This window comes from Biomphalaria glabrata, chromosome 1, assembly GCF_947242115.1.
Source record: "Biomphalaria glabrata chromosome 1, xgBioGlab47.1, whole genome shotgun sequence".
Lineage (NCBI taxonomy): Eukaryota > Metazoa > Mollusca > Gastropoda > Planorbidae > Biomphalaria > Biomphalaria glabrata.
The window spans coordinates 48,352,130-48,364,935 of NC_074711.1; the positions used below are offsets into that span (position 1 = coordinate 48,352,130).

A 12,806-nucleotide genomic window follows, 5' to 3' on the forward strand; every position below is an offset into this window, starting at 1 on the left:
CTAAATCACGTCTGTTCCCCTCGTATGCACTGGCTGACGGACAGAAGTCTTTAAGGTGCGAAGCGACAGGCTCGGACGCAGGCCCAAAGTTGTTTTGATCTGTCCGGGTCGATGTGTTACTCATAGCATGTACAGCGAAATTTCAGTCGCATATCAGACTTCTTCAGTCGCATATCAGACTTCTTCTCCTATTTCTTCTACTGTCTCATTCTTTTCCTTTGAGTACTTATTGTTAAGATCATCGCAGCAATTATTGTAACATTTCTCCTCTTGAAAGTCATAATGGTAGGATTTGTCATCATTGTCACAGACACTAATACCACCAACGCATTCTTTGTAACTAGGCCTACCAGTGCAGCCACAGTCTTGAATGAGTAACGGTTCAATGTTGAATTTCTCTCTGGTTCGATCTGTCCTATCAGTTTGTCCATCAAATCATTCATCGAACCCTGCAAGGTATTTATTGGTTCGCTTCGTTCTCGTAACAGGTCCTGCATGGTGTTCAGGAGATCGCTAAATCTGGATTTACCTCAAACAAGTAGGTCTCATCTTTTCTCATGCCCAAAAAGATCTTCAGCTCTCTGGCTCGGAGCTCCTCCTTCAACTGTTTGTAGCTCAGTTCGTCTAGCTTCCTCAGCGTTGTCATTCTTTCCTTTTGTTAAGCCGCCCAAATTCCACTTCCAGACACTTGTAGTAAATTTAAGGCAAGCACTCAACGAAAGGAAGTAACAATAGACGATGTATTTATTTACAGTTATAAAGTGGCATCCATGGCGCGAAGGTGTTCAATGAAACTGGTCCCACACCATTAGAGGCCCACGTAGCAACCCCGGCAAGTGCGGTTTCATTGCGTTCGGGCTTATGACTCATGCCCCATTGGGGCCCACATGAGCCCTTGGGGAGGACACAAGAGTGGAAAAAATAAAAGCACTTTTAAAAAGCCGATTAAAAAAAGTTCCCTCAAGTCTACTAAGCATTATATCAAGGTTTATATTAATTTTGAAACGTTAACCCATGTTTTCAGCCAGATTTAGTCTTTTTTTTTTTCGATCTTAACGTGACGGACAGACAGACCTACAGACAAAACGAACAAAATTAAGAGACATTATCCTAGTCTCAAAGTAAGCTCGGAAGTTTTCAATGACATATGAATGATGCGTTGGAGGGACCAGCAGGATGTTTTAACGTAGTTCGTGATATAATGGTAATTGGCAAAGGTGACACGGTACAAGAGGCTAGCATGAGGAAAACCAAAATTAATAGACTAAAGGAAAAGAACATCAGAGTAAATAAAAAGAAATCAGTAATCCGAAAATCAGAAATTGTGTTTTTGTGGGAACATTATTTCCCGGTCAGGGATAAAACCAAATCCAAACAAGGTGAGAGGCATAACAAATCAAAGAACCTCTGAAGACATTACATCGGTTCGGAGATTTTGTGGAAAGATACAATATCTGTCAAGATTCATTTAGGTCTTTCAGCAGACCTACAGCCAATAACAGAAATGACTAAGAAACACATGCTATTCGTGTTGTCGAATGACTGTGAGAAAGCATTTAATAGTGTCAAACTGAAGATATATAATCATGGAACCCTAAGTTATTTCAACCATGAGAAGAAAGTAACTATTCAGGCGGACAGAGGTCAAGATGGTCTAGGAGATGTACTGCTGCAAGATGACAACCCCATAGCATATACATTAAGGTCACTCACGGAGCCTCAGAAAAAGTGGGCACAAATTGAAAAAGAACTATTTGCTGTAGTAGTAGATCTAGAAAAGTTTGACCAGTCCACGTACGGCAGACCCATAATAATACAGAATGATCATAAACCATTGGAAAATAAGCCCCTCAGTTGTGCACCTAAAAGGGTTCAAAGCTTAATGATGCGTTTGTACCGCTACGAATCTACTATGTTCATTACCAGTATACCAAAAGGAAACAGATTACAGATTGCCGACACGTTAAGCAGAGACCATTTGCCCGTGCAGGAAAATTTTCCTGACCCCTCCATCCATACGGTAGGACTGAGCCTCTCAGATATAATGTTAAATAAAGTTAAAGATGCAGTCAATATAGACAATGAGATGTGGATGTTGAGACAGTACATACTGAACGGTTGGTCAGACAAGCATCATATTAGACCAAAATGTAAACAGTGTTGTCAACTGCAGATGTACTGACCTATGAGGATGGACTTCTAATGAAAGGGGAGAGAATAATTATCCCAAGAGCATTAAGAAAAGAAGTTGAGACTAAACTACATGCAGCACAATTAGGGTATGTTGCCATGATGAGAAGGGCAAGGGACGCAGTTTTCTGGCCGGGAATAGCGGCAAGAATAAAAGAAATAGTTCATGCATGCCAACCCTGTCAGAAAAGTAAACCTGCAAACCAAAAAGAAAGTTTAATGCAGCATAATGAGTATTTAAAACCCTGGGACAAGTTGGAATAGATTCATATTAAATATTCAACCAACAATACCTTGCTATGTTGACTACTATTCAAATTTTATAGAAGTGGAACATTTGCACATGACAACAAGTCAAGTTGTTATAAGAAAACTGAAAAACTTATTTACCTGGTAGGGGTCCCCAAGTTTGCATCTGGTAGGGGTCCCCAAGTTTGCACCTCAGTTTTCATCTGTTTAATTTACCACATTTATGGAATCATAGGATGTCCATCATTTAAAATCATCACCAGGACATCAACAATCAAAAGGTAAAGCTACCTCAGCAGTAAAAATATTAAAGAATTTGATGCAAAAATCCAAAGAAAGTAAATCAGATGCGTTTGAAGCCCTATTACAATTCAGAAACACACCCAGGCAAGATACCAATTTAAGTCCGGCTCAGATGTTATTTGGAAGGACAGCAAGGATGATATTGCCAAGAGAAGAGCATCCTGCAAAAGTTTCTCAACAAGAAACCACAGTCCAACAAAAGAAGCGTCAGCAAAGTGTAAGAAGACTATAACAAAACAGCTCGTGACAGAAAGTATTCTATCAATCGCCTAATGATCCAACCTGGAGACAAGGCAGAGTATGTAAGCAAGTTAATGAACCTGCTTACATCAAACAAGGCGAAAATGGTACCAAAGGAACAGAAGACACATAACGACACCTCTAAAAATAAAGACATTTCTCCAGACACAGAAAGTGAGTGTGTTGACATTTTCCCAGACGTAGAGAATGAATGTAGTAACGGTCCATTAAACACCCAAAGACACTCATCAGTACTCTCTGCGACCTAGAGCTACTCTTCAGAAACCTATAAGATATGGGTACTATGCTTAAGAAGGACTGCACATATTTACCATAATGTAAATAGTTTTGTGGATTTGATTGTATTCTTTTAACTTTTTTTTTTCTATTTTTTTTTAGGGAGGAGAGTTGATGGAATGTTACGCCCCTTTCAGTAACTCATAATATTCTAGATTACCCCCATTTTAGGTATATTGTATATAGTAGGAAGAGTTATGCCCATTCATAGGGGACATTATTCTGTGAGCTAAGATGGCTGATAAAGAAACTAATTTGTTTATATTACAAAAGTGTCATTTTATTTCAAGTATCTATCTTAACAGTGTACATATACGGTAGTTGTAATGCCCAAATGTCTAAAAAATCTCTTTATCAATAATGTGCTATTAGTTTGTTATTAAGTTAACAGCAATGTCTGGTCGTGCGGTTAGCGCGCTGGACTGATTGCCTCGATGGTCCCGGGTTCATACCCTGCTCGCTGCCATCCCCCGTCGTCAATCGGGAGGATCTACTAAGGAAGTTCTTCAACTTTGAAGGAACATCCGAACATGTAAAACATTTTACAAAAAAAAACATTTTTTTACAACGCCAAATGAATCTTTGAAACATTATTACTTTGGACAATCAAAACAAAATCACGTCTTGAATATTCCTTGCAAATAGGCGGATCCGACAGGGATCCGATGGGAGACTCCTCTTTGTAATCTTGTTTAGTTTCAAATGCCGGAAATAATGTTTGGTTCTCACTGAGGGAGCTGCCAAGTGCGGGGTGTCTACTGTCTTTCCACTAACTCCAGGAAGAACCTATTCTAAGGTACAAAAACGAAAGAATGAATGGTCAGAATGCAATATAGAATAATTATGTCCTAATTTTTGAAAGTATCAAAAGAATTACATTTAAATTTGGCTAGAGAACGAGAAAATATTCATCTTGAACGGACTACATATTTTCGGGTATTTGCCTATTCATTGAAGAGTTTAATAAATAATAATAATAATAATAATAATAATAATAATCTTTATTATCCGTAAGGAAATTTGTCTTACAATTTGATCACTACACCAAACAAAAAACATTATAACTATAAGAAACCAAAGTGTACATTCACACCAGACTCACTCATAATTTACATGTGACAAAGTTTATACCAGATTGTTCTTATTTAATGATTTGATTGCCAGGGGAACAAAAGAGTGTTAGTGTCTGTTTGTCTTTGCTATCGGTGTCTTGTATCTCTTTTGTGATGGTAAAATCACGAAATCCTGACACAAATGTACAATAACATTTTGCGCCTCGTCTTGTAAGTAGATCTAAAGGCCTATCATTGGAATATTATAAGGTCAATTAGATCTATATATTCGCTTAACAGGGATTGGGAGGGGGGTCGGGGTAAAATTTTTTTCCATTGTTTAAATTTAACATTCATTAGTTATTAAGAGAAAAATAATCGCTCTACAAATTGTGCAAAGGATATATTGTCTTTATGAAAAAAAAAAGTATTTGTTTAAATGTTTATCTTGTTTTCTTGGTACAGTACGTTTAAAGAAGTCACAATTTCGGAGTGGAATGAATAATGGTGAGTGGACACGGATCTCGAAAACGGCTCTAACGATAATCAATATTCTACTTTAACAGTTGTAATTTTTCAACTTTTAAAAGAAATTAATTTAAATGTTGCTATAGAACTAGTAAAAATATTTATCTTGAACAAACTATACGTCTTTTTAATGATATTTGTTGCTTCAGTAGTGGAGCGACAATGGTTCATCTCGAACACTTTTTCATGTGGCTGTGGAGACCTATATTGGAGAGACACTCCCGTCCACAAATATCGCAGGTTAAGGTGGCTTTCACTTTGGTGGTAGAGGAGCTGGCCTTTTTACGCATGGTACGCTTTTCTTCCAGATCTGAGGCCCATGTTGCTATTAGGTTCAGTTTTATTTACTAAAAGGAAGCGAGTATGAAAATACAATATGCAGTGAGGAAAATTGAAAATAAGTTGATTCAGGGAAAAAAAATTTTTTTTTTGCTATTTCTTTGTATGCATTATATAAAGACTGCGGCCTTTAGGGAAATACCGAAATAAAATACAAAGGTTTAATAGAAAGCTTGCGTTTTTAGCGGCATTTATTCAGGCTACGAATTTTTCAAACCGCGTTTTAGAGATTTGTTATTCGTAGTATCGTTCCAATAGGTTAGGGTTAAAGTTTTATATCTATACTATAAAGTAGAATGTAAGGCGTAAGTATGTATGTATGTGCAGAATAGAAATCAAAACTGTTTGACCAATCTTGCATACATGTTTCTTGGGTACCAACTGGGACCGTGGTGTATATATTGTAGCCCTAAAACAAACTTAGGACTTATGAACTACACTAGTCTATTGATTTCATTATTTAATAAAATTAAGCTTCAAATTTGTGTTTCAAAAGCATTTTTACATAAATTCGTTCCTTATATCTTCGAATTTAGAATTCCTGACGTACATTCTTTCATAAGACATTACCCGAAAGGTTACACATCTCTCTATTCATAGGTCTAAAACTCTAATTCAACTCTAAGATGATAGGACTTCTCTTTGCAAAGATAGTTTTATACTTTAACACATTCATTTCATATTTTAATCAAATTAACATTCTAATTTGTTTTTCTAAAGCATTTTTCATACATTCGTTCGCTATGTTGACATACTCACAATAGGCCTAAATACATTTTAATTGCTCCATTCATTAATCGCGTACATCTAACAAAAAAGGTCACGCTTGCGCAGAACGAACTATCTATCCAAGCCAATATTTAAATGGGCAATGTTGAACTAATGCGTTTCGTTTCTTTGATTAAAAAGTAGAATCATAAATTGGGCCGGAAGTGCCTTTTTTCCTTGTATATCTTTGCATTTTTCAGTTCTCTTTTTAAATTAAACTGACATTATTATACTGTTGTAACCCTGCTTTGCACCAGTGCTTGAGGTGCGCACTAGCGCACTGTTGAATGAAAACAGGAAGACACTAGAAGAGAGAGAATAACAATGCATCAGGAATTGTGAAGTGTCTGAATGTTTGGGAAACTAAGAGGCCAACTTTGGTGCTGCCTGAAGGTTGTAGTAGGGACCTGGAGCGAAGCGGGGAAGGCTGTCGTTGGTCCACATTCGGGTTAAGTAGCAAAGGACTGGTATACTTAGTAATAAACTCTGAGGAAGCTGAAGGATGTTATGTGTTTGTCCTAGTGAATAAACACAACTATTATTTCCTGTTAAACTGTGTTGAGTTGCATGCCTTTTCGTTGAGTGCCTAACCTAAAGTTACAACAATTTTTTTCAGTTCTCTTTTTAAATTAAACTGACATTATTATACTATAATTTTAAGTGTGTCTGTTAAAATAATAATTGTCATTTTAAAACTTTTAATGATTTTTAGAAGGTGTTTTTAAAAAGGTGTTACTGTAATCAATTGTGAATATTTGTTTCTTATGAACCTCACTGTCTATTTTGTGTCTGTTTTAATTTCTAAATTTTTTCTTGAGTTAAGGGGTCGTGTTTTCTCCTGATGTTTATACCTGATTTCTCTTATCAGTCGTTGGTCCATTGGTCCAAAATAATACTAAGCTTATAAATATAAAAAAATGAGGCAGCGATTGCAAGAAGGTATCAACATCACGTTTAGTTCGGACGGCAATTTTCAAAAGAAATGGTCATAACAGAGCTTCTCTATGCCGATGATAGAGCCCTGCTAGCCTACAATGAACATGATCTCCAGATGGCGGTCAAAGAATTCGCATACGATCCCTCTTCTTTTTGTTTATCTATAAACCTTGGGAAAGCAGAAGTAATGATCCAGAAGCGACCCAATAAAACCTACTCAGCCCTAAAGATCACCATAAATGGACGTCCCCTTGTCGTGGTAGACCACTTCACATATCTAGGAAGCATAGTATCGAATGACACTTCGCTTTCAAGGAAGTTAATAACCGTCTGGTCTGGCCAATAGTGCTTTTGGACGCCTCCAGGAGTGAGTTGGCGGAATAGATCGCTCCAGCTGCCTACAAAAAAAAAGTGTTTACCAAGCAGTGGTTCTCTCAACCCTTCTATATGGATCTGAGACATGGGTATTAAACAGAAAACACATAATACTACTTGAACGCTTTCACCAAAGATGCTTGAGCTCCATCATAAACATACGGTGGCTTGACAGCACTACAAACAGCGATGTCCTTGCGAACGCCGGTATGGACTAGTATAGAGGGACTTCTTATAGTCCGACAGTTACGCTGGGCAGGGCACGTACCCCGTATGGGGGACGAACGTATGCCAAAAGCAGTCTTTTTTGGTCAGTGAGACAGACAGCTGGAGGTCACTCACAAAGGCCGCGGTATGCACATTTAAGACCAAAAGGAAATCCGCTGCCGAGGACAGACGCAGACGGCGAAAAGAAAATCTTAATCGACCATAGGCGGATAATGGTTATTTCTGCCCTGGTTGTGGGAACTATGTAAGTTACAGCTGGGGCTGCGTATCGATAGGAAATATTGCATTCTAGATCCTCATGAATCTTCCGACTCGATGACAAGCCTTATTATTATTATATTGGCGTTGAAAAGTAGATCTATAAGTAGAAATATATTCAATATTGTATAGACAGTAGATCTACTGAGTCTGATCTAGACTGGCTATAGAATTATTCTAGATCTAGATACAGACTCTATATAAAATAATCTAGATAGTAGATGTAGGCCTATCCTAATCAATAGACTTTAGTCTAGATTTAGACTAGTGACAATCTAGTCTCAAGATAGAATCTAGATTTCTAAACTAGATTCGATCTGAAATGTAGATATAGATATAGAGTCTACTTGATGACAATGTCAGTGATTCCGAAGATTAATGATGAGTGCAGTGTTTACTATGTATTTTAATGTTTTACGAATCACATGTGCCCATGTGGTGATATGACTACGCCTACATTATACGCAGAAACGTGAAAGGCGTGAACTGGATACATATATGCAGAACATATTGCGACTTGACGGCTTTTGTAAATTTGTCTGCTTTGCTGTACGAGATGCCAAGAAATATGTAGATTCTAAAGTTCTAGAACAATAGATCTATTCCACTTAATTTATTAATATAATGTCATTTATAATAAGTAGCTCTAGATCTACTATTTAACCAATGCATTCATACAGAATTTAATAGTTAGATTTAATTATACTAATAAAGAGTTGTAATTTAGCTCTATATGTTGTTAGCAAATAGCGTTACACACACACACAAAAAACGAACCTGGCTTTTTCTAAACTATGATACTTGGTGTGTAATAGTAAAACAGCACCTACCTAAATAAATTGTAAATAGACAGCAAATACCTATATTTATTGTAGTATATAAAGGTCAGTGATTTTATATTATATAATCTTCGTAACTTCTATAGAGAAATGACTTCTATAATTTCTTTTACTGAAAAATTGGGCTATTCGCGTCTGACACATTTATTATTTGTATGTGCAGCAACAAAGCCCATTAAAGGGAAACTAGATTAGTCTAGATTATTATTATAGCTTTTATATAGCGCTACTTTCATGTTTATAGCATGCTCAGAGCGCTTTGGTCCAATCTCATTTGTGGACCAGTGGGGGGGGGGGAGGGGGTATGTAGGAGTTAATTTTTCCGTAATGCCTTTAGGCGCTCAGTAAACACAACTCTGCCCGAGTCGGGTGTCAAACCTCGTGCCCCCTTCTAGGTAGCCAAGACAAGCAAAGTTCAAGCGCAGTAAGCCTCTCGACCACGCTTACCAGATCTAGATCTATCTCTAGCTCAAGATCTAATTCAAAGATGATAGATCTACTTTATACTTTAACACATGAACATACATAATAAAGTCTATTCATTTCAAATTTTAATCAAATATATGTAGGCCTACAAGCAAATGTTTTTATTTGAAAAAATTGATTCAGGTCGATTAGCTATTTTGATAGCTCCATTCATACTATTTTTACATTCACGCATTCCCTTTACTTATAACATTATCATTTGTTTAATTGTTTACAAAACACTCTCAGTGACTATATCGACAGCGATACGCAAATTAAGACCCGCGGGCCGCGGGTAATATATGTCTAGTTTAACATATTTAATACTTTTGTTTTTTGTGCGTAACTTTCTTACGTTCAATTTTTAGCGACCCCCGTACGGGTAAAAGCCGCTATTAGGTTTATGAAAAATGTCTGTCTGTTCGTCTGTCACACTCAGATCTAAAAAATTAGAAGAGAAACTAAAAATCATATTTCATCATGCGTTGCGGCTTGCAAAGTTTAGGTGCAATGGCTACTTTTTCTAGAAGCATATTGTTTTGTTTTTAAAATTTATTATGCATGCGATTTTTTCATAATAATACACCACTTCTAAAACAATACATAGATGTAAGGGAGATTATGTTAACAATATTTTTAAAAAGAAAGATTTTTATTTTTATTTTCTGTATCACTTATCAATGTATATCTGTGAACTGTACATGAAATATAACTATTATTTTTTTATGCAGCGACTTTCGTGCAGAAGCGTCACGGCCACATTCCACAAAAGGTTTTAAATTATTAGATTGTTTTAAAATAAAATAAATATTTAAATAAATTTAAATAAATAAAAGCCGCTTACTTTTTTTTTTCATTGATTCTGTCGGAACGATACGTTTAAATTAAAAAGAATAAAAGGCTATTGAAAATAGCTTTTCCTCTTTAAGTTTCCCTCCAAAACATAGCAAAAATTTTAGTATTTTAGGTTGTTCTGGATGTTTTTATGAAATACAAATTAATGCCAACGAATGTTTGGTATTGCTCCTGTAACCCATATTACATTTAATTTTCTTGCTTAAAGGTCGAAAATTCATGATCAATAATAAGTTATTCGGGATTTAAAAAATAAATAACATAAAATTTAAATGAATATCTCTATACTGACGTATATTTCATTACCTATACAGTTGTTCCAATGTCGTTTTATAAGAAAAATAAGGCAAATGATTGTTTGAAATGCACTTCTGACTTCTACTACACTTTACATTCTTAGGTATAAGTCAATTTAGTTTAATTATCGATATCAAATAGTTCAAGATTATCAACTTGAAACAAATTTAAAAATTTTTACAGAAATATCGACAATAGGTTATTCAGGATATTAAAAGGAGAAAGCCATTTACTAAGATTTATTGTTGAAAATCACTTTTTAGACTTATTTTATTTATATTTATTGTCTTGCTAAACATCACAAAAGACTTTTCATCGGTTAAGGGAGTTCCAGATTTTGTTTTGAAAAATAAATTACAGTTTTTAAATCAAAATCTGAAAATTTTAATTCGCAAGTTTGAGTATTCAAATACATATAATGTTTCAGATAATCAAAACTTCTTCCAAAAATTTGATATCATATTAAACGACCTAATTTCTTTCTGGTCAGTATTTAGTCCTACAGGAACTTGATAGGCAGAAAAAAAACCACAAAAGTTTTCTTACCAAAAGAGCTTGCTTTCCTTTCCCAAAGTCTTTCAGTTGATGACATGCTACCATTGCTTCTCTCAAAGTCCAGAAATCAGCACAAATTGTCATCCATGGTTCATCTTTTATACGAACTTGCAAATGACCTTCCCATTTGTAACGTCCACCTTGTAGTCGTAGCTCTAAATTAGGCTGAAAGTGTTTGGTATTATTTCATCTATCTATCTATCTATCTATCTATCTATCTATCTATCTATCTATCTATCTATCTATCTATCTATCTATCTATCTATCTATCTATCTATCTATCTATCTATCTATCTATCTATCTATCTATCTATCTATCTGTCTCTCTCTTTATGACTGTATACCTATCTATCTATCAATTTATAATTTTATTATATTTAAATATTGTTGTTTTTTTGTCTCGCACGATTAGCCTGGTATATTATAGGAACATGACAGGGGTAACCATGGTGTGACCTTCGGCCGCGTCTCTAGTCCGCGAGTCCGGAGTGTCCGTGTCCACTGGAAGTGAACGCAAAATCAAATTCTAAGTTTAACCCCGAGTCTCACCCCCCGTCAGACAGGGTGGCGGGACGGAGGAACTCGCCGCCCATCCTGACCGGTGGAATGGAGCTCTTGTTCGCTTTTGCTGGCCTTAGAGTTCCAAGTGCGACGACCAACTCTACTAGACAATATCAGATGGTATAAGTAAGAAATCTGGATGATACATTTACGTTAGCAGTACACACACGCTAAACCAATTCATTTGTTCCCAGACTTAAAATTGTTTATTGAAACCGGAACACACCCTTCTTTTCTTTTTTATTTTAATAAAGGGCCATGTTTTAACGATCAACCTAACATACTTTTTAGCCCTTAGATTAGTGCAACTGTTACAATAAAATTTCACGTTCAGCTCTCTATTCCCTCCTCTTTCTTTCTCTCTAGACCCCCCCCCCCTTTTTTTTTGCATGCGCATCGTAAATCCTCCCACAAAGACTTTTGAATTGATTTCGTTCCACTTTCTACATTTATTTTGGTATTAGCAGTACACACCGGCTACGCCCGTTGATTTGGTCCCATAATGTTTATTATGGCCGAAATACCCCTATCTTTTCTTTTAGTTATAAAAAACAAGATTCATTTAAATGATAAACATAGCATACTTTTTTTTAGCCCGTGAATTAGTGTAACTGTTACAATGAAATTTCAAACCCGCTTTCTTTTCCTTCTCTCTCTCTCTCTTTCACTCTGTGGAACCCCAATTTCGTTTGTTTTTTTAACCCGCGCATCGTAATTTGTCCCACATAGACTTTTGACTTGATTTGGAAAGACCCGCTTCATAATGCGCCCCCAACACATAAACGACCTCAAATTTTTAGCCAGTTAATTTTAGTAGCACTTTTATTTATCCTTCCCTCCACCCGCACCACCGCCAACAACAAAAAGTTCGTCCTTCGTACACATTCTCGTTTCCCTTTCTACATTTCTCTTGGTATTTTGGTCTCTAAATAAAAGGAAATATCAATTTGGTTTAATTTATTGCAATCGTTTATTTAACCCCGTTTGAATGTAGTGAAATGACAAAAGATATAGATTTATCTTTTCAATGCTATTAGGATTTTTTTTTGACAGTGCTACAAAGTATCATTACTTGCTATCTTTCTCTCCCTTTCTCTCTCTCTCAAAAAATAGACTACATCTATCTTATTAAAGATATTTGGATTGTTTTTAGGGCCCCCGAAAGGAAAAAAGACGCTATTAGATTTGTGTGGCCTGTCTGTCCGTCCGTCCGTCCCATTTAGATCTAAGAAACTAGAAAAGAAAATGAAAATCGGACATCACGATATTTTAGATCATTCAAAGTTCTGATGCAATGGCTACTTTTTTTCCGAAAGTGAACCATCTAATTTTTAAAATTATCTATGCAAGCAGATTTTTCAAAAAAATAAACCACTTTTAAATGGAAAACTTCAGGGGAGGTAAGTCTTTTAAAAAGATCGCAGACTTCATTAATAAATCAAGCTTCATTCATAGATTCGCACATTTATAC

The 12,806-nt window shown here is 35.9% G+C and overlaps 1 protein-coding gene across 2 annotated transcripts in view; it reads right to left on the reverse strand.

Moving 5' to 3' along the window:
• LOC106071380 (lysyl oxidase homolog 2-like) overlaps positions 1-12,806 on the reverse strand; it is a 242,452-nt gene that overhangs the window by 222,968 nt on the left and 6,678 nt on the right. For both annotated transcript variants that reach the window (XM_056040734.1, XM_056040726.1), the window contains exon 3: positions 10,766-10,939. In XM_056040734.1, coding sequence (XP_055896709.1) covers positions 10,766-10,939 — 174 coding nt within the window. The remainder of the gene's footprint in view (positions 1-10,765; positions 10,940-12,806) is intronic.